This window comes from Falco biarmicus, chromosome 9 (assembly GCF_023638135.1).
Source record: "Falco biarmicus isolate bFalBia1 chromosome 9, bFalBia1.pri, whole genome shotgun sequence".
In the NCBI taxonomy this organism is placed as follows: domain Eukaryota; kingdom Metazoa; phylum Chordata; class Aves; order Falconiformes; family Falconidae; genus Falco; species Falco biarmicus.
The window spans coordinates 36,212,601-36,231,647 of NC_079296.1; the positions used below are offsets into that span (position 1 = coordinate 36,212,601).

At 40.7% G+C, this 19,047-nt stretch overlaps 1 protein-coding gene across 3 annotated transcripts in view; it reads right to left on the reverse strand.

The window, feature by feature from the left end:
* Positions 1 to 6,784: 6,784 nt before the first annotated feature.
* The window catches only part of MCU (mitochondrial calcium uniporter), a 91,557-nt gene continuing 79,294 nt past the window's right edge, over positions 6,785 to 19,047 (reverse strand). For 2 of the 3 annotated variants that reach the window (XM_056352107.1, XM_056352109.1), the window contains exons 3-8: positions 15,065 to 15,235; positions 14,049 to 14,153; positions 10,767 to 10,927; positions 10,076 to 10,279; positions 8,470 to 8,586; positions 6,785 to 7,274 (exon numbers count right to left, since the gene is read on the reverse strand). In XM_056352107.1, the coding sequence (XP_056208082.1) occupies positions 7,158 to 7,274; positions 8,470 to 8,586; positions 10,076 to 10,279; positions 10,767 to 10,927; positions 14,049 to 14,153; positions 15,065 to 15,235 (875 nt within the window). In that variant the 3' untranslated portion in view covers positions 6,785 to 7,157. Of the gene's footprint in view, positions 7,279 to 8,469; positions 8,587 to 10,075; positions 10,280 to 10,766; positions 10,928 to 14,048; positions 14,154 to 15,064; positions 15,236 to 19,047 lie in introns of all 3 variants that reach the window. The other variant, XM_056352110.1, reaches the window with a different exon arrangement.

A 19,047-nucleotide genomic window follows, 5' to 3' on the forward strand; every position in this document is an offset into this window, starting at 1 on the left:
CCAGTTCCAACCAAATTAGGTTGAGTTACAAGTCATCACCACAAGCTCTGACTACAAATGAAATATAGCACACTGAAACCTGTTCCTTACTAAAGCAGACTGAGCACCACAACTGGCAGCAAGAGATATCACGGGCAAAATGAATAAGCAGAAAGGGATCTTCCCTCTCATCCCGTTTGTTGTAGCTCTTATCATACAGAACAGATTTACATATGCATACACGTACACATCTACAGGTCCTTATAAACGATGGTTGTACAGCTGTCCTCCAGGAAATCACATCCAGGCAGAAAGCTCTCCATCAGCAAAGAGTACAGCTAAGCGTACAGCAATTGCATTATGAAGCAAGTGTAAGCATGTCCTCATTTCCTTTGCACGCTGCATTTCTATCAGCAGGTTGGTGTAAAGAATAATGTCAAGGTTGATGGGCTAGCTTCAAATTCCAGTAAGAAAAAAAAAATAGCTCTGTTACTTTCATATTGAGTCTGCACAAGTCAAGGAGTTGGGTATTTGCCTGTTTCGTAGACATTGTACATGACAAAAAGTTCTCAATAGCCTCCCTCTGGGTGCTCCCCTAGCAGTGAAGCGCAATATGCTGCTCTGCTCCACCCCAACAGAGCAGTCTTTTTCTGCAGTGAATGACACTAGGGAACAACAAAAGCAATTTTATAAATTACTGTCATTGCTCCCGCCAAAAGAATAAGTAAAAAAACCCTTTGTGGCTATATTATGCTGACAGCTATGCAGTACCAGACAAGCTTTTCAACAACAGGAAAGGAAAACAAATTCACTACGCAAAGCTAGCATGGCAGATAACCCTCAAAAGGTGATTATGTGAATTCCCAGAAGACAAACTAAAATTGAACGGACAATAATACACAACCCACAGGAAGCTGTATTTGTGATTTTGACTGAGAGATTGATTCATACTTAAGATCCCAGGTAAATAAAACTGACAAGCTTGAATTGAATTTTCTATTTGTTAGAGGTGTGTGTATTTCTCCAAACCATTTCATTATCAGCTACTTTTATTTTTTTAGGTGGTGTATTAGCCTTGACGCTAGTAACGTTTTAACAACTATGTAGGACTGATAACCGACAGTTAGCATACGAAAATGAACAGCATCATGGCAGTTTTGAGCCTCACAAGTTGCACAGACAGGCCCTAACAAGTTCTCCAAAATGGATTAAAGCAGAAGATGCCCCAGCATTCCTAGAGATGACACTATCCAAATCACCATAAAATCTAGTTCAAGGAAGCAGTCTAAAACTAGAGAAGATTCAGTGTCCTGCCTCTAAACATTCTCGGGATCCACAGGACAGATAAAGAATATCTCAGTCTTCCAGAAGAAGAACCAGAGGCAACTCCTCTATCAGTACTTTCTCTTTGCTTCAGAAGTTATTTTGGGTGACATACATAGCTCCAGTTCCCTGTCAACCAATAATAACCTGTATTACAGTAAACCACTGCAAATCCATGCCTCGGGGAGCTGCAGCAATTATTTCGGAGAGGGGAAGGGGCCAAAACAAAAAAACCCTCCTGCAAACAGACCCTCTGTGGGAGAAGATAGAATTCCAATGGAGTACTCTAGATGCTGCAAGGGCCTGCACTCTCTAGGCAGATGTGATAAATCTGTTGTTCCTGACCTCCTCTTCCCCACCCCAAAGACAAGTGAGCCTGACTTCCCAAGAAGCAAGAAGAATCAGGATTAAGTTAGTATTTCTTGAAGGTAGGCATAAGCGTGGGTTAAAAGACACAGATAAAAGACAATATTAAAATACAGGGCTGGGATTTTATTTTGGTACACAAGAAACAGGACTGTCTAAACCTGCTGCTTTCTATGCTTGGGTATGTCTATCCTTAATGCAAGAAAGGGTAATTCTGGAGGAGGCAACCACACTTCTTGCCCCTCTCAGAGATTTGGAGACTTTGCCATCCTTACACGAGGAACTCAAATTTTTCTGTTTGTAATGGACTACTGAAGAAAGATGCTTTGGTGTTCGCTGAAGCTGGCCTTGTCTTTGTCAGAGCCACCTCTCAAGACACACCGATGTTTGATGAAAGCAAAGTATGTGAAGAACAACTCTTGGTGCAGGAGGAACTCCTGCAGCCTGCCTAGAAGGAGCAGACGGAAGGGCTAATCAGCACTTCCTGCCACTGGGAGAGAGGAGAACTTGACACACATGACAGAATCCCTGTCTGCAATTGATTTGAGGATGTATGTTCACAATACGCCTTGACAGGCTGCTGAGATGGATTGCACAGAAGTCAAGGACTTAAAGATAGGCCATGTTGCTGTAAACAACTTGTCCTAGGACACAGTGCCAATGGGAAGGGCTATTCAGATCAGGGATTGAGCATGAATTCAGTGAAGTACCAGCAAAGTCTACACAAGAAAAAGTAAAACACCAGGACCCCATTAAAATCAGACAAGTAACTCACTCTTAGCAAAGAGTAGCAGTTATTTCCTTTCCCTTAGTGGAGCTCGGTGCTGCAGAACTCTGTTTTGACAGCGTTTTTCCACAGGTCCTACAGAACCCAGTATGTTTTCCATGTTTCTCAATTTCTAGGTGGAAGAATTGGGGCATAAACAGCATATCCATAATGGCAAAACTAGTCAGGGGCAGCAAAAAGAGTCAGATCCATCTTCTACAATTTTACAGAGCCACAATGACTCAGCATTTCTTAAAACTGAAAGAGGGTAGATTCAGATGAGTTATTAGGAAGGAATTCTTTACTGTGAGGGTGGTGAGGCACTGGCACAGGCTGCCCAGAGAAGCTGTGGATGCCCCATCCCTGGAAGTGTTCAAGGCCAGGCTGGATGGGGCTTTGAGCAGCCTGGTCTATCTAGTGGGAGGTGTCCCTGCCCATGGCAGGGGGGTTGGAAATGGATGATCTTTAAGGTCCCTTCCAACCCAAACCACTCCATGACTGACCAACTGAAAGGCTTAGATACAAGGATGAAAATTAAACTTGCAGTTTGTTTTACTTGTTACCTTCCCCCCCCCCCGCCCCTTTAATGTCAGTATAGAAATAAAACTGATTTTTTTCTTTAAAATGTAATAACTGTAATAAGTAGAAAAATACTTAAGATATAAAAATCCCCTTGTTATATGAAAATGAAGTCATACAATGTAGCATGAAGAAAGCAGTTTGCATTTACAACTCCACACAAAAGGCACAGAAAATCAAAGAAACTGTTCCACTGGCTCAGAGCTTGGCTAGCTTCACTTGACTGACATAGTGCCAAGGTCTGACAGCCAACAATAGCTTCAGAGCATCATGCAAACCCTCTTAGAGCCAACATGGAAGTGTAAGAACTTGTAGCAAGTTGATCATTGTCACTGCTTGCCAGGTAGGAAGCGTTACAGTAGAAAAGGAAAAAGGTTTCACCTTGGTTCTTCAGGAAACAGGAGCCATGAACACCTCTCCTGGAGGTGCTTGCAAGGTAGGGCATTGCAGGCATGGCAAAAAGGGAACCCAATACATTTCTGCAGACAACTTCGAACTTGACACGTATTTATTTCAAAGCTCCCTCAAGCAAGACAGGGAAGAGAGGTTAACTAAATGAATAACAAAATTGACAGAAAAAGCAGCATCTGAACACTGCAATGCACACCGCTGCTGATCATTCACAGGACTTTAAGAACGGAATGTGGCATTACTTGAAGATTCAGGCAGCACAGCCTGCTCTTAAAGTGCTGCCAGTGGCACAGGACTATTACCTGCCTGACTTCCAGGCATGAAATAGCTATTGCAAGAGAGTTTGTTGACGTTGATTACAACAGTATATCTCAGTAGAGCAAACAAACATCACCGTTCCCTTCGATGTTAGCATTCAAGCAAAACAAAAGCAGAAGCTTTTTAGGTATTTAGACATCTAGATTAGATGTTAGAAAAAAATTCTTTACTGTGAGGGTGGTGAGGCACTAGAACACCAATAGAGTTGTGGATGCCCTGGAAGCATTCAAGGCCAGGTTGGGTGGGCCTCTGAGCACCCTGGTCTAGTGGGAGGTGTCCCTGGCCATGGTAGGGGGGTTGGAACTAGACTATCTTTAAGGTCCCTTCCAACCCAAACCATTCTATGATTCTAAGCACCAAAATGAGTTTGAGGTTTGTAGCTTATCATCCACCCCTGGCAGAGACCATGTGTGCACTGGTGATGCAGAGGAGCAAGACAACAATCTTGCAGGGGTACAGACTAACAAGACCCACTCGACAGCCCATATTTTAGGGTACAATTGTAAACCCTAATTTTACTCCTTTTCCTGCATCATCTCTAGCAAACAATACAGCATGTGCAGGAATAATTCTGCCACACCATTTTTTTGCCTTCGAAATAGACATTGTGGTGCTAGACGTCCAAGTCTTCAGTTCTTCTGGATGCAAAGATGCGACAACTTCTTATGCAACTCATCCAAGTAATTTGTGTAGGGAGAGCAACAGCTCATCTGTACACAGCAGCAGACTAACAGCTGCTTGGAGGAAGAGGGTTTGTCAGCATTGCTGAACTGAATTTCAGCAGCAATTAAAGGTAGATCGCAATGACTAACAGCTTCTAGCCCCTCCCCTCCAACTTTAAAAACCACAGAAGTTGACTGTTTGAAGAACTGGCTGATCATGCATTTTGGTTTGGGTTTGTTTTTTTGGGGTTTTTTTTGTTTTTTTTTTTAAAACAGTCAATGAACACGATTAAAACCTTCTGGCTCCAGATGTCTGATCCTAACATCCCATAAAGTTAGGACCAAGTACAATCTGCTAACTCCCAAAGTTAATGAACAAACAATAAGTCATCATGACAAATCAGACCACAGCCATTCAAGGGCCCAGAAAGAAAGTGACAGAAGCTTAAAACTTCACTTTTCCACTGAAACAGCAATTGAATGCAATACAGAAATACATTGACTCTACTTGGTACCTTTTAGGTTGCTAGGTATTACACAACCGTACATATCCTTATCTTGCAGCACGCCACATCTCCAGATTTTGTCAGCCTCCACGTGGAGCTACTATGCTGGCCAAACAAAGGCAAACCTTTGTTAGGCCAAGTAGCTCTACCTCTGCCTCACCACCTCAACTGCTCCTGAGATCCCTGTGTTACAGAGCCAGGCATGACAGCAAGATCTCCATCCAAGTTGCTTCAGGAAAGCTATGATCTGCATCACCGGAGCCTCAGTGATATAAGGTCAAGAAGAAACAACCTAAACAAAAAGAAATGGAGGAAACTCAGGTGACAAACTGCCACACACAATATTCTCTTCTCAGCTGGGGAAAATAACGTTATTCAAGAGCACCGATTCAAAAATTGAATAGTTATTTATTGTTCCAGAAGTACATTGCTCTTTTATACATATTTCATAAATGATACAGGATTTTACACATGTTCAGTTTGTTTGTTTTTTAAAGGATTTTTCTCCATGCTCCCTCCCTCATCCCAAACGCACACCAAGGATTTAGCTACAGGATTGTGTTCATTTTTTTCCCTTTAAAACTCACCACACAAACAGGATAAAACAGATAAAAAATAATCACACAATGTAATTAAATTGAAAGACAGAGGAAAAGGGGAAGGAAAAAAAACAAACTAGAAACATGCACCCATTCAGTCCAACATGCCATTGAGTGAGAAGAGGCAGCAATCCCAGCTGTGTTTCCACATCTGCAAGGCACCTGGCGTCTAGTTAATACTGATTTGTTTATTCTTTCCTATATTTTTAAAAACATGGTTCTCCAAAAAACCAGAATCCTCTTTCCATGACACAGTGAGAAGTAGTAGTGAAACATCAAAAAGCAGCCAGCCTTTCTGTATATAAAGCTTAGTGACCTTCTCCCACCTTCATCCTGTCTCCACAGTATTTATCAGCAGGATGCTAAAGCAGACTGACCTGCTTTGAAAGAAGAGATGTTTTATCTGCTAAGAGATCAGCCAGCCTTGGCTAGAAGAGAGGGCAATGGGTTGACTTTCCTTCCTCTACTTCTTTTAAGAACAAGATATGTCATTAGCCACTCCTAAGAACTTCTGACCTGTGGACACAAAGTTCATTCAAAGCTACTTCATTAGGGGAAAGTGCTAGAGAACTAAAGTAGTTCTGTGCCTTGCACTTTAAGAGCCCCAGGCTTTGAAAAAAGCCTCTGGGCAAGGAAAATGGTTTGAACATATATAAGGCCTTTTATCCCATTTACATAAGTACTCAAATATAAATTTTCACTATTCCATGTTCCAAAACTGTTCCATTTAGAAGCAGGACTCATGACAACGCAACAGTTTCACAATCCTTTAATCCTTCATAATTTCATAGTCCAGGTGGCTATCAGATTGGGGTAGAAGAAGGGAATCTCTGTCCCTTAAGACTGAATATAAAAAAAACCCAAAACACCTCTCATGCAACGCTGCCATTGATTTCTAGAAGGAACTGAAGGGCATTGGAACACAAAGTTTATATAGTTATTATGGAATAATCCAAAAATGTCAATTATCAAATGTCCAGAAGAAAACTCATTCCTTCTCTCACTTGGCTACAACCAATCTGTGCTACAAATAAGCAAAGGAAGAAGTCAGTGGAGCACATGGGGTGGGCTGGGAGGGGAAGCTCATGGTTTTCCAGTAGAAAGCAGTCTTGTAGTAACTTTATAAAAGAGACCAGGTCTGATCAGAAGTGTGCGTGTTAATGGCGTGGAGTGCAAGTTCTGATCACCAGCCATAGCTCCAGGTGGCTTGGATTCTTTGTTTTTGTTTTTTGGGGGGTTTGTTTTTTGTTTGTTTGTTTGTGTTTTTTTGAGAGAGAGAGAGAGAGAGAGAAAGAGAGATCTGAATCAGGTAAAGGAAAATTAAAAAAGCTAAGCAGGCTGCTGGTGTCTTTATCAAGAGGCAGACCCTGCAAAGCTGGAAGAAGACATCCGTACACCCCAACATTACACTCTTTTCATGACCCCCCCCCCCTCCCCAATCCTGTATTTGTACACAATTGCCATTCAGACAGTTTTTAAATGTGACTATTTGCCAAGCCCTTTTCAGAACTAACATTCCACAATGTCCCATCTTCAGGTTTAAGAGATTCCCCCCTACAGTCCTTTGTCTTGATTAAAGGTAAAAACCCTCCACCCCAACACAACCTCCCAGCTTCCACCTGCAATGCTTTAATTAAAAAGGCAAGAGCTATGAACAGGTTTTTTGCCGGGGTTCAGAGCTTCGTTGCTGATCAGTCCTTTTCATCAATTTGCTGGATGGGCAGGTGAACCTGCAGTGGGTCTCGAAGCCTCTTAAGGTCCAATTCTGCCTAAAAGTAAAAGACACATTATAAAGAACAAGCTCCCAATACACCTTCTCCAATACCACTCCCCTTTACAGAATACAAAACTCTTCTGTATTTCCTTGTTTTTCTGTCCAGAAGGGAAGTTTACAAAAAGTAAAACAAAGTCACAGGCTTGTATTTGGGAAAGCCATTCTCAGCACCTAAAGACATTTGCTCTATACTTCTCTAAACTTCTCTACATGCAGCCAGTTAAAAGAAACATGGCAGGAAAGATTTCACCCCCCAGAAACTCACTGGAACCTTTTTTATTGTAAAACAAACAAACAAACCCCCAAACTCAAACAGAAACAAACTAGATTAATGGAAATGGTTGATTCTAAAAGAAAAGCTCCAGGAAAATACGGCTAGCCAAGGGTATTTGTATTCAATACAGCATGAGAAAACCCAGAGGTCTTTCTGGGTTTTCTCATGAAACAAAGAGAGCCTAGCTCCAACCTCCCTCTACTCCTTGCACAGCTCCTTCTCCAACGTGCCTTGGATATCCTACTCTGTCATTTCCAGAGCCTGAGAATAAACAGAGAATGATACAGAGCTGTAAAAAAGAACATGGTAGCTCTGCTTTTTCTGCTCATGCCATCCTTCTGCAGAAAGGCTCTCCAAAACATCATGAAAGACCTCCACTCGACTCCTTTGTTAAGCAGATCCCACAACATGGACAGTCTGCCAAAAGTGCCTACCCCCAGAATATGAGAAATCTGTCCCCATTGCCTCTAACAATACAGCTAAGTATTTGGAACATTCTTTTCCATGACTGCAATCCAGTGCACTGAAGTTTTATGTCATGAAGACATTAACTGAATGGATGCAAGTCTTCATTCCTCACTAAATCCATCTGGTGTGTAGGAGTTGAGAAGAAAGAAAATGTTGAATTAGCCTCCTCTAAGGCATGAAGTGCCTGAAGCAACTCAAGATTTGCCAGCAGCTTCAAAACACCCCTTACCAACAGATATAAGCAACCATTTCATGTTGATTTACACATCCAGTCGTTCTGTTCCTGGGCAGATCAACACCAAATCAGTGACTGCACCGGGGCTATGACAAGAAAATGCACTGGAAACTTAAGATATATCCAAACTTATTTGAGATGCATCCATTAATAGCAGCTAAGAACTAGCAAACAGTAGCTTCTTTGTCATCTGGAAAAAATCTTGTTACCTGAGCAATTGCATCCTTGAGTTGATTGTATTTCTCTAGATCAAATCGCGTCTTTTTGGCTCCTTTATGGAAAAATAACAAGTACTGTCTGTCTCTGGCATCTGGATAAACATATTCCTAAAAACAAAAAAGGAGAGAAGATAGGAATAAAGCCACAACAGGATGCAACACAGGATACAGTTAGCACAGTATATATCAGGTGTGTTTTGGGAGAATGACTAATTTCTGTCAGTGAAAGCACAAAACCAGACAGCACTGTCTAAGCTCACGTAGTGTGGTGGGCTGACCCCAGCCAGCAATTAAGCCCTCACTCAATCAAGTGACAAGTTTATGGGGAGAAAGGGAAAAAAAGCTATACCATAAGAAAGCCTTTGTAAGATGGCCCATACTTTTTCTTAAGATCATAAATGTGCAATGGTTAATTAAAGCAACAATAGTTGCTCATGAGTTCATCTCTCAATGAAGTTATGCAAGGGAGAATAAGAACCCAATACCACAGCTTTTGCCAGGGATACTCTACCGCAAAAAGCCACAGCTTTTTAGAGCATGCAGGTGACTTGGAGCAGCAGATCTGTTCAGAACAAATCCCACATAGCCTCTCCAAAGCACAGGTCTGCCTGCGCAAGTTAACTCTCCCTTGCACTGGAACAGCCCACACCTCTGGTGTCTGGTGTACACCCAATGGCCAGCACTATCAGGTGGAGAAAAGCTGCATTCAGTATCACATCATCCTTGAAACACCAAGATACTAAGATCTGGCTGAAAAAATACTAATTAATACAGATAGCAATTAAAACACCAGATCTGATTCCAAACACGGCAGAAGTTCCAACTGCACTTAGCAGCCCCCTGACAGGGGCACGCATGTCCTCAGCCCCTGAAATGTGCAGCTGACAGACCCCTGGGACACCATGCTAGAACACCTGCAGCAGCATCTGTTCTGATGGTCTTGTGACAGCAGAGACTTTCTGAGGCACCGCCTCATTATTTAGATGGGATTATGAAGTTTAAATGGGAGTGATGAGACAAACCATGTACTAGAAAATCCACACAGTCCGTCACAACTACCAGGCTCCAGAGAAGGATCCTTTATCTGGATGGGAAACCAGATCCATGAAACACTTGAACAAAAGCATTTCCAGCAAGATCCCTGAAATTTTGTCTCTTTAAAAAGACCAACATCTCATGTCAGAGGTGGGATTCCTTGAAATTCAGAAGGTACCTCACAACCCATAGTTTATTGGGGCAGACACAAATCACAGCACTTGGATGCCTCTGGTGCAAGTCAGTGGGCATGAGGCTGCATGTGTGGGCATGCAAAAACCATTATCTGTCAGTAGATGAACCTGTACAACTAAAGCAGTCAAATCACTGAACATGTGTAAGCATTTACAGTAAGACAACCAGGAAATCACCAATGACCACGACCAGAAAACCCCACAATCATACACCACCATTCTGGAGAGCGCGAATCAAATCAAGTGGCACCCAGGTTCTGACAGGATAAGGGGCAAAGCTACCTCTAATGGGCAAAATTTTGCTATTTTCCTAGGGAGCAGAGCTCAAAAAAAGTCTTCTACTGAAGTGTCAGTACAACAAGTCCTACCTGGCGAGTCATTACGAAATAAGCATACATTGCCATGGCACTACCATAGGTGATGAAATAGGTGACTGGTTCCATAATGTCCCAAGAATACTCCCACCAGGTGAGGCGGGCCAGAATCCCAAACTGAGTGGCCATATAAGCCAGGCCTCCCCACAACACCAAGGTTGTTCTCTTCTCTGCTTTCCTGCTGAGCTCCATCCTTACCTGCACAAGACAAAAGCATACACCTTGTACTCTCAAAAATAATTGAGATAATGTAAAATTAAGACATAATGTAAAAAAAGCATCTTGTATTTATATTCATGTTAAGTGGTTTGAAACATATGATTTTAGTCTAGATTATGCAGACAAATCTAGACTTCCTTTCCATCACTATCTTGCTATCATCCATATTTTGCACTGAGCATGCTCCGAATGCCTTGCAAAAGTATTTATTTCTCTACGTTTAGAGATTTTCTGTTGCATTATCCCCAGTCTTTATTTACTACCAAAATAATTTCCAGTTACATAAAGCAAGGAAACAAAACACTTCCACCGAAACCAGAAACAGACATGATTTGGTATACAGTTAGTTTTAAGATCACTGAAGCAGATGATGCTATTTGAAGCATGCCAGGGGCCTAATTAAAACCTTGAAATAAATTAAGGCTGCATTTGGCGGGTAAGTAGAATACAATGAGAAACTTCTTACTTTTTCTAGTGGTGCTAGTTGCTCCTTCAATTCCTCTAGTCTCCCTATCAGCTCCTTCTCTTTGTTCAGCTGGTGCTCCTCAATGCACAAGGCAGTATACAACTGCTGAACCAATGTCTTGACATCATTCAGCGTTGTTGCATTTTCATGGCTTAAGAGCTCTAGGAAAGAAAGAGACTGATTTATAAGTGTGTACCCACAGAACTTCTTACATACTCTTGAGAAACTGCTATTAATCTCTACAGGAAGAGTATGAAGCTATCTTTTCAACCAAGAAGCCTTTGGAAGAGCTACAGCACACTAAGAAAGTGTAATTTCTTCAAAAGAACATCAGGCTTTATTATTGGAAATTTCTAAAATTTGGTAAGAATAAGAAAAAGAGATACATACTATTACGCTTGCTAGTTATCAACAGCTACTTGTGATCCATTTTTATATACAAGACTTAAGACAAATGAACTACGTAGTATGATCCATCACACCAGCTGTCAAGAAACAGTCAAAATTTAGATTACAGACTGTCAGCAGCCATAGTTACTGATGATGGCAACCAAACACCTTGGATTAGTGGCCCCAGAAATATGCAGTCTTATGATCGTTATTTTGAGTACCAATGCCAGGAAATGTTTCCCAACACTCTCTGGGTAACACCCTGCTGTGCCATCTACAGGGCGATGAAATTCTCACTCACAGTATTTAAGACGAGATAGTAACTGGGTTGCTAACTGAAACTGCCTTCATCCCCACATTTCAACACAAAAAGGATTCCTAAAGGAAATCAATTTGTAAGACAGTTGTGACTAGTGGTATTGTACTACACACTTAATTTTGAAACTTGTGTTTTTCCATACAAAGCATAAGAACCCTACATCAACCAAATACAGAAATAATTTTTAATAAATTAATTTTTGTAGCATCCTTGGGCTTGTGCCTTAGGTTCTTTTCTCAAAATACGATTTTACCAACACATAAACAGCTATGGACAGCTCAAGTTTTAGCACTAGCAGCTCAAGGGAAAGACACTCAGTTGTCTGCGCCAAGACACACCAAATCCCCCTCCCAGCTAACAGGCTCCTGTTTCCCTATGAAGAAAAAAACCCCATGTGTTCCTCCCGAAGTGACCATCAAGAAGTACTTAGTATTTAAGATTACAGCATCCTGGCATTTCCATTCCAAAATACTAGTGATTTTGTAAAAATGGAAAAACAATAGCTGAAAGGTTTAACAGAACTAATCTCAGGGCCTATTTATGGGCATATTCATTTTACTACAAACTAACTATAGAAATCTCCTTGGAAAAAGAATCAGAGTCTGCAATTTCATGTAACCTAGGAGATCCCAGAGCTCACTTACCAGCACACAAGAAGTATATCATACAAGCAAGCTAACCAAAAAACATACCCACTCACTGACACAGCCTTTGCTCTCTCAAACATTCGGTAGGTGGGACATATGAATGGCCTTACCTCGGGACAGCAATTTCTCTAGTGCAGAAATAGACACCATGTCTGCATTCTCATTTAGTTGTACTAAAAATTACAGACTAGCCCAGCTTGGCTTGAATCATCACCTGCTCTCAGGGGCTAACAGAAGAGTTACCTTGTTAAAATCCTCACTCTACTTCTCTGGTTTAAGAAGTCCTGTAAGCGTGCGAAGAAACATTCAGGACACTGAGCAGTGGGCTGACAGAGCAGAGAGTAACTTTTTTGTGTGTGTAATATTCAGTCATTTAGATACCCAGACTCAATGGAGAGTTTTCTGTTAAGGTGCTTTTAACAAGACCGTGGAAAAAAAAACATCTCTAGTGGAGGTCAGTCTAACTCACACTTAGGGGAGAAACAGCACCTCACCCAATGCTGCACTCCCACATAGTAAGGACAAGTGGCTGCACAAAGTTCCCCAAGTCAAACTTTTTTTTTTTTAACTTGGTATTTTTATACCGTGAATAATAAAACTCTAGAACACATTATTATTTTCCTTGCAAAAAGGTCCTTGAAAGCTAACTACATCTACAGAGGAAGATGGCATATATCAGCAGATCTTCCTAGCAATCAGCCAGCCAGGGTAGTCTCAGACCCAGAAGATATGGTCAGTCTCCCGATTTTTGATAGATAACTTGCTTTAACATGTTGCTTTATTCAGGATGGTCAAGATGGTAAAAGGAACATTATCAGTTCCCTCACAGCTTTTGCCTTATGAATGATTTTGTTCACCATCTACTGCTTGAAAGGAGGAAGGCCCAAACACTAGGGAAAACACTCAGATAAATAGGGGAAGGTATTTCCACCATCTAACTTCAAGTGGACATGCAAAGTAAAGTTACAAATCCTTCCTAATCTGGTTGCATGTCTACAGGGCTAAAAACTTTTTTTAGAAACATAACTGCTTGCAAGCTTCACATTATTGCCTGCACTAACAGAAAAATAAGGTAGACAGAAATCCCCCACTACCTGTGAGCCAAGCCAACAAGCAGACCAACATTTCCAAAACTGGTCCTTTTGTTTAAATCCTCAGAGGTAAGTATAGGCATGCAAGAACCTGGTGCTTTATGAAGCCTATAAAGTTGCCTAGGAGAGAGAGTAGAGGACAGATGAAAATACCAAGTTCCTGCTTTTGCCACTAACTCTGGATAATCTCAAAAGCTTCTTGCAAGTTTTCACATCTTCAAAATTACACATGTGTCCGAAGCCCATAATTTAGAAGGATTTTGTTATCGATTCAACATAGGTTTTGAATCAGTCCCTTCTTATTTGATTCTAATCAATGTAACCTTGTAATAGCACGGTCTCATTTATTTCATTGTCTGTTAGTTAACAAGGTTTCCAGGTTTATTTGCAGTATTCAAAGTACCACGCTTAATAGGAAACAACATTAACTGTCAGGTCAGGGCACAATTTATTCTTATAAATCAGATAACCTAAGTTTCAATCCAATTCCCATTTTGTACTGTAATCCTTCAGAATGAGTTAAATTTAATTACTTTTCAGTAATCAGAAAAAATATCAGAAAAAAATTGAAATTAAAAGAAATTACATTTCTGCACTTATTCCTCTTACAAGGGGTATGGCTTTGAGCAGAATGAATATTTGCTTTTCATTACTGACTACTCCCATTACTTGGTATCACTAAATTAGACTACAAGGGCAGGAATAGAATCTGCAAGGTTTCCTTTAGAAATAACACTTTGTGTTCTTGAACAAGTTAATAAAGCACACTGCAATTAAACAGGGAAATGAACACTAAGTTTTATTTCTGATGTTTACCAGAACCAAGCTGGTTTACCTCTCTTTGGTGGCCTGACGTGGTATGTGACATCATTAATGATCAGTTTGAAGTCATCCAGCAGAAGCAAATCTATGCCTGTAGAAGAGGCAACACGTGTGCCATCTGTAAGGCAAACAGATGAGTTACTAAAGAGTAGAAACCAAACTGTACCGAAATATGCTGTGGCTAAGTTGCAATGCCATCCCAAGTCCAGTTACTGGATTTCTATGTCTTCCCACAGACGATACTCTTTATCAAGATACTTATATATACTGGGAGACCTTACCTGGCAAATACTAGCTCAGCTACATATGCAGCTGCTTTTCTACATCTTTGGTATTTCGAGCCATCTTATAAAAAGCAGTTCCCTTCATCCCACACACTGTGAATATTTTAATGTTTTGCAATACAATCCACTTAAGTGACCTTCATCTTTCCCCACTGGCATTAGAAATTATTTCAGTCTCTGGTATTGGACAGTTTTGACACCACTAACCTAGCAACACCTTCCTCCCAGACCAAGACCTTTAAGGAAATACCTGCTTTGATGGCACTGTCATAAAGACACCGTAACAATGTTTCAGAGCTTTGGTGGCTATCAGACACAGCAATTGAACAAAACAGTACAATAAGGCTAAGTGAAACATGACTGAGCCTTCACAGCTACACAAGGTACGATTTCCCTTGTACCACCTCTTACCTACTTCCTTACAAACAGATTAGAACATCTAACACAGGTTGTATAGCTAAATAGTAGGAAACTCAGTGCAAACTCCTCCATTAGGACTGATGTCTGTAAACTAATCATTAGGAATGTGTTTCTCCTCCTTCACTCTACAGTCAGATTTCCTTTACAGACCTGATTACACAGGGAGAGCTAACAGCATTCCTCCACTAGGAGTGGCATTTCTACCTTATACTTTTTCAGGAGCGTCAAATAACTCACACCATAGCAAACTTTTACTTAAAAAGCAAAAGGCCAGACAAAAATAGGTGGCAAGTAAGTAAATCAATTAGCTTATAAACAACAGTACCTGCTGAGTAGATGGCAACCCGATCAATTCCTCTGTCTTCTGCTTGCAGCTGTTGTAAGAACACACCAACAGAGTCTGAGATAGGTTTGAGCGTGAACTGGCAGCGTTCACGCCGGGATGGAAGATTCACAGAAATTACAGGTAACCCGTTTTGGTAAACCACTGTCACTTCTACAAAGAAGACAAAAATGTAAGTTTACCATGAAAAATCAGCAGACCTTCTCACATTAGTTCTGTATTTATCCCACAGAGAAAGACAGAGTTATGAGCTGAACGCAAGACAGACTAAATTTGTGGTTCATCTTTTATCAAGAGATAATGCCTATCAAAGGAAAACCGAGGCATGTCAGAGGTTTTCAGTACCATTAACTTGGCAGCATGTCTTAAAACTTTGTGTTTTGTGGAAAAGTAAAAGATACTTAATCTAAACACAATCATGTTTACACCAAAGGCAACACGATATCTAAAAGCCACAACTTGGTAGCACATAATGATTTGGTTTGTTCTTGAGAATCAAAGTATTTTGAACTATGGCAGACAAAACAGCATGCAATTTATCAGGATTTACAGCCCAGAAGACAAAGGCAAACTGTGTATATTAGCAAACATCAAGGAAGGACCTACTTCAAACCTTTTTATTCTTGTTTAGTTCTGCCCTCCTTCTTTGCCGCAAGGCAACAAATATTTAAGACAATAGTCAGGAGTATGAGGTTGTAGGAATAGCACTCCGAGTTTAAGCTTCAAGGTCATTTCATCTAAAATCCATGGGATCAATACACTTTGTACTTCAGAAGACATACATTACTTAGTGGGGTAGATAAAACAACATCTTCCTTTTCTGCCAGGAGCTTTTACAAGAGCATTCTGAAAGGTTTCAGTGCCCCTTTCTAAAATTTTATGGTAGTGACCTGTAGGAACTCTAAGCCAGTTATTTTACTGCCAGAAAGACAGCCCACTCTGTGTGCTCTGGGATATCAATACATAGAAAAGAGAAGTTAAAAGTTTGTATGCCCTCTACTGAGTTACAAACAGTCAAAATTTCCCCCAAGTGTAGCAGCTGCCAAGACATAGCAGCACACCTAGAAATGATTCACTTTGGATCGCTACTTATTTGTCTTATGTAAGAATGTAAGGTCATCTTTATTGCACAGAGCATTTGCCATGTCTTAAGCACTGTGCAGTCACACCCACCCACACTGCATCTGGTTTAGTATTGCCACCTGTTGTAGCTTTGGCCAACTACACGAACCACACCATCTACTCAAATAAGTTTAACTCATGTGTTGACATGCTAAGTCAATTTAAGCAGCTAGCATCGAACCTGGTTGGTCAAAGAAGTCAACGCAAGTAGAAATAGAAGCAAATAATGACATTTGAACTACCAAAGGGAACTATTTCTAAGCATGCCACCGTTCAGGAAGTTTTGCCACCAGTGGCCTTTATATCTCCCTTTTCAGTGATTTGCTGCCAGATGATGAACTTGTTTATCATAGGTTCATTTACATATTAGGACAAGTCTTGGGGCAGCATGCCTTTCCGAAAAGGGAGGCTCATGTATGTTGAGAAAGGATGCACCAAGTACAGTTTTACAAAGCCAGAAGAGTTCTATCAAGCTTTTGAGTTTATTGTCACATGCCTTCATTAATTGAATCATGCATACAAAGGCTTTCCCCGTCCTCCAGGAGATTACTATCCAGTGCTGACAAAGAGGTCCTCGGGTCATCTTGAAGACTAGGTGAAAGTGACCAAGTATGGACATCTAAAATGACTAAAGCATCTTAACAGGCTCCAGTATTCGGAAGCCTATAAATGCCTATTCTCAGGACTCAAACACCTGACAGGATTTTAGTAGCTTTAGTGTTTCAAAGCTTAGAACTGAGACAACAGTTTATTGAAAAAAATAACGCAAACTGCCAATTCATTTAGACAGAATTTCAAGCTCCTTATCAGCAAGTGTTATGACACCAACTATCAGATTTTTGCATTTTTTCACTCAAGTATCTGAGCAAGAGACTGGTAAGAAATAGATAAGCATTAGCTACACTTACGGTAGCAGACTCAGAAGGAACAATCAACACATTTAGAAGCTTAAAATAGCCACTTAAGTATTTACTTTGTTGGTTCTGTGAGCAGCATAATACAGCATTAACTTATGTACTGCTTACATAACCACAAGACATGAAAAACAGTCTTTCTTTAAAATACTACCTTAAGCATACAGGCAGTGAGCCAGTTTATTGCAGAGCAGAAGAGATAATATGTCTGCACCAACACTTCTCCATGTATCCCCACTGGTACAACACTGGGAGCTTCAACTGGGAGCTGAAGCTCCATGACTGCCAGCTTTTAAGTTAAGTGCCTACCAGCACTGCCATATTTTAACCCTCCGCAGACCAGACTGAGACCACAGTGATAAACGCAATAGCTTGGACTGCACCAAGAGTCAGCAGCAACAGTAGCACACACAAAACCTTTCTCAAGGATTTCCAGCTTAGGTGAAGTGTTAAAGACCAAGTTATTTCCCTTCAGAAGACTGACTCAGTAAGTCTAGAATTACAGCTAATTTATGTTTTCTTTATAAAAAGCTTATAAAAGTAATTTTCTTGCCTAATTCATCAGCAGGAAAGACCATAATTCCAGTTTGATCCTCTCATCACCTCCCACACAAGTAACTTCTGGTCAGATTTTTTATTGCACTGGCGAGGGAAGAACTCAGAGGCAAGTAACAAAAAGAAAAAAATCCGAAGAACGTGTCAATAATACAAACCTAACAGACAGCAACAGACAGCTCCAATAAAACCTACTAACAAGACACTGCGATATGGCTGTCTGCTTCGCTTTCATCTGCTCTGGCAGCCCTGTGGATTGCCTACATGAGGGCAACTACAAGTTACTAAGTGGACAAAGCATTCTGACATTTCACCAATTATAGAGCTAACATTTCAGCTAATCTTCCCTAATTTCAAGCCAGTACTTAAATACATGAGACAAGTAAAAGAAAGTTACTGATACAAGTGTATTTCATTTAATTTTACAGACATCTACAACCTGCCCAGGGATACCGCTAAATAAGACCAGAGAGGATTTAAAAGCTTTACATACTGTATTAAGTGTGAGGTTGCTTTAAGGTATGAATTCCACCCAAACACCACAAAGTTTTGACTCAACCGTATGTGCATCAGTAACAGATTATGAGCATTTCAGCACATCTCTGTTCTTGCATAGGAATAACTTAAGCAATACCTTAGGCCTAAACAAAGTACAGTTTTTTAAAAAGGGTGTGGCCAAAGAATTCTGTGTCCAACATTTACTTCTGGTAAAGGTGAAGTTATTGCAAGAAATAAGAGAAACTTTCAAGCACAATATCAGGAGAAGTAAAACAAAATCAGGCAAATAGCTACACACTTAAGTTATCCTCTCAACCTTACGATGTCCTCGACACTTCTACCTATTTAAGCTTCAGGCTTTATTTTGAGTTCTCCACAGCAGTCATGTTCTCTTTGTGTTTGCACACTCAGTATCCTGGCAGAGAAAGCAACCGTGCCATAAGCATTTACTTTATTAGCTTTCAGGCTTTATTAACAAGCCCTACTGGGGACAGGATCTACTAACCACTTTTGTCAGTCAGCGTAAGTGCTCTAGTCTTTGCGCACAGCATGCAGATGTTAAGCAGGCAGGGATCTCAAAGCTGCTTGCTTCCTCTTTGCAGTTAAAAGTTCCACCAGTGCATTCTTTTGCTTTGTGTTATGACAGCCTTAACAAAAAAGTTTAATGTCTGGGCTGCCCCAAAATTTAAACAAAGGAACAAAACTGCCTTGGCTTCACAACTTATTTGTTGCAGCAACAGTGCTTGCAGCCACTTGAGCAAGTAGCTGGTATTTTCATAACAAAAGTGCAGTTAACAGGGCATACAGCTCCCTGAACAGTAAGCACCACACAGACCTCACTGCTGCATCCAGAAAAAGTCTGGCAAAAAAATTCGA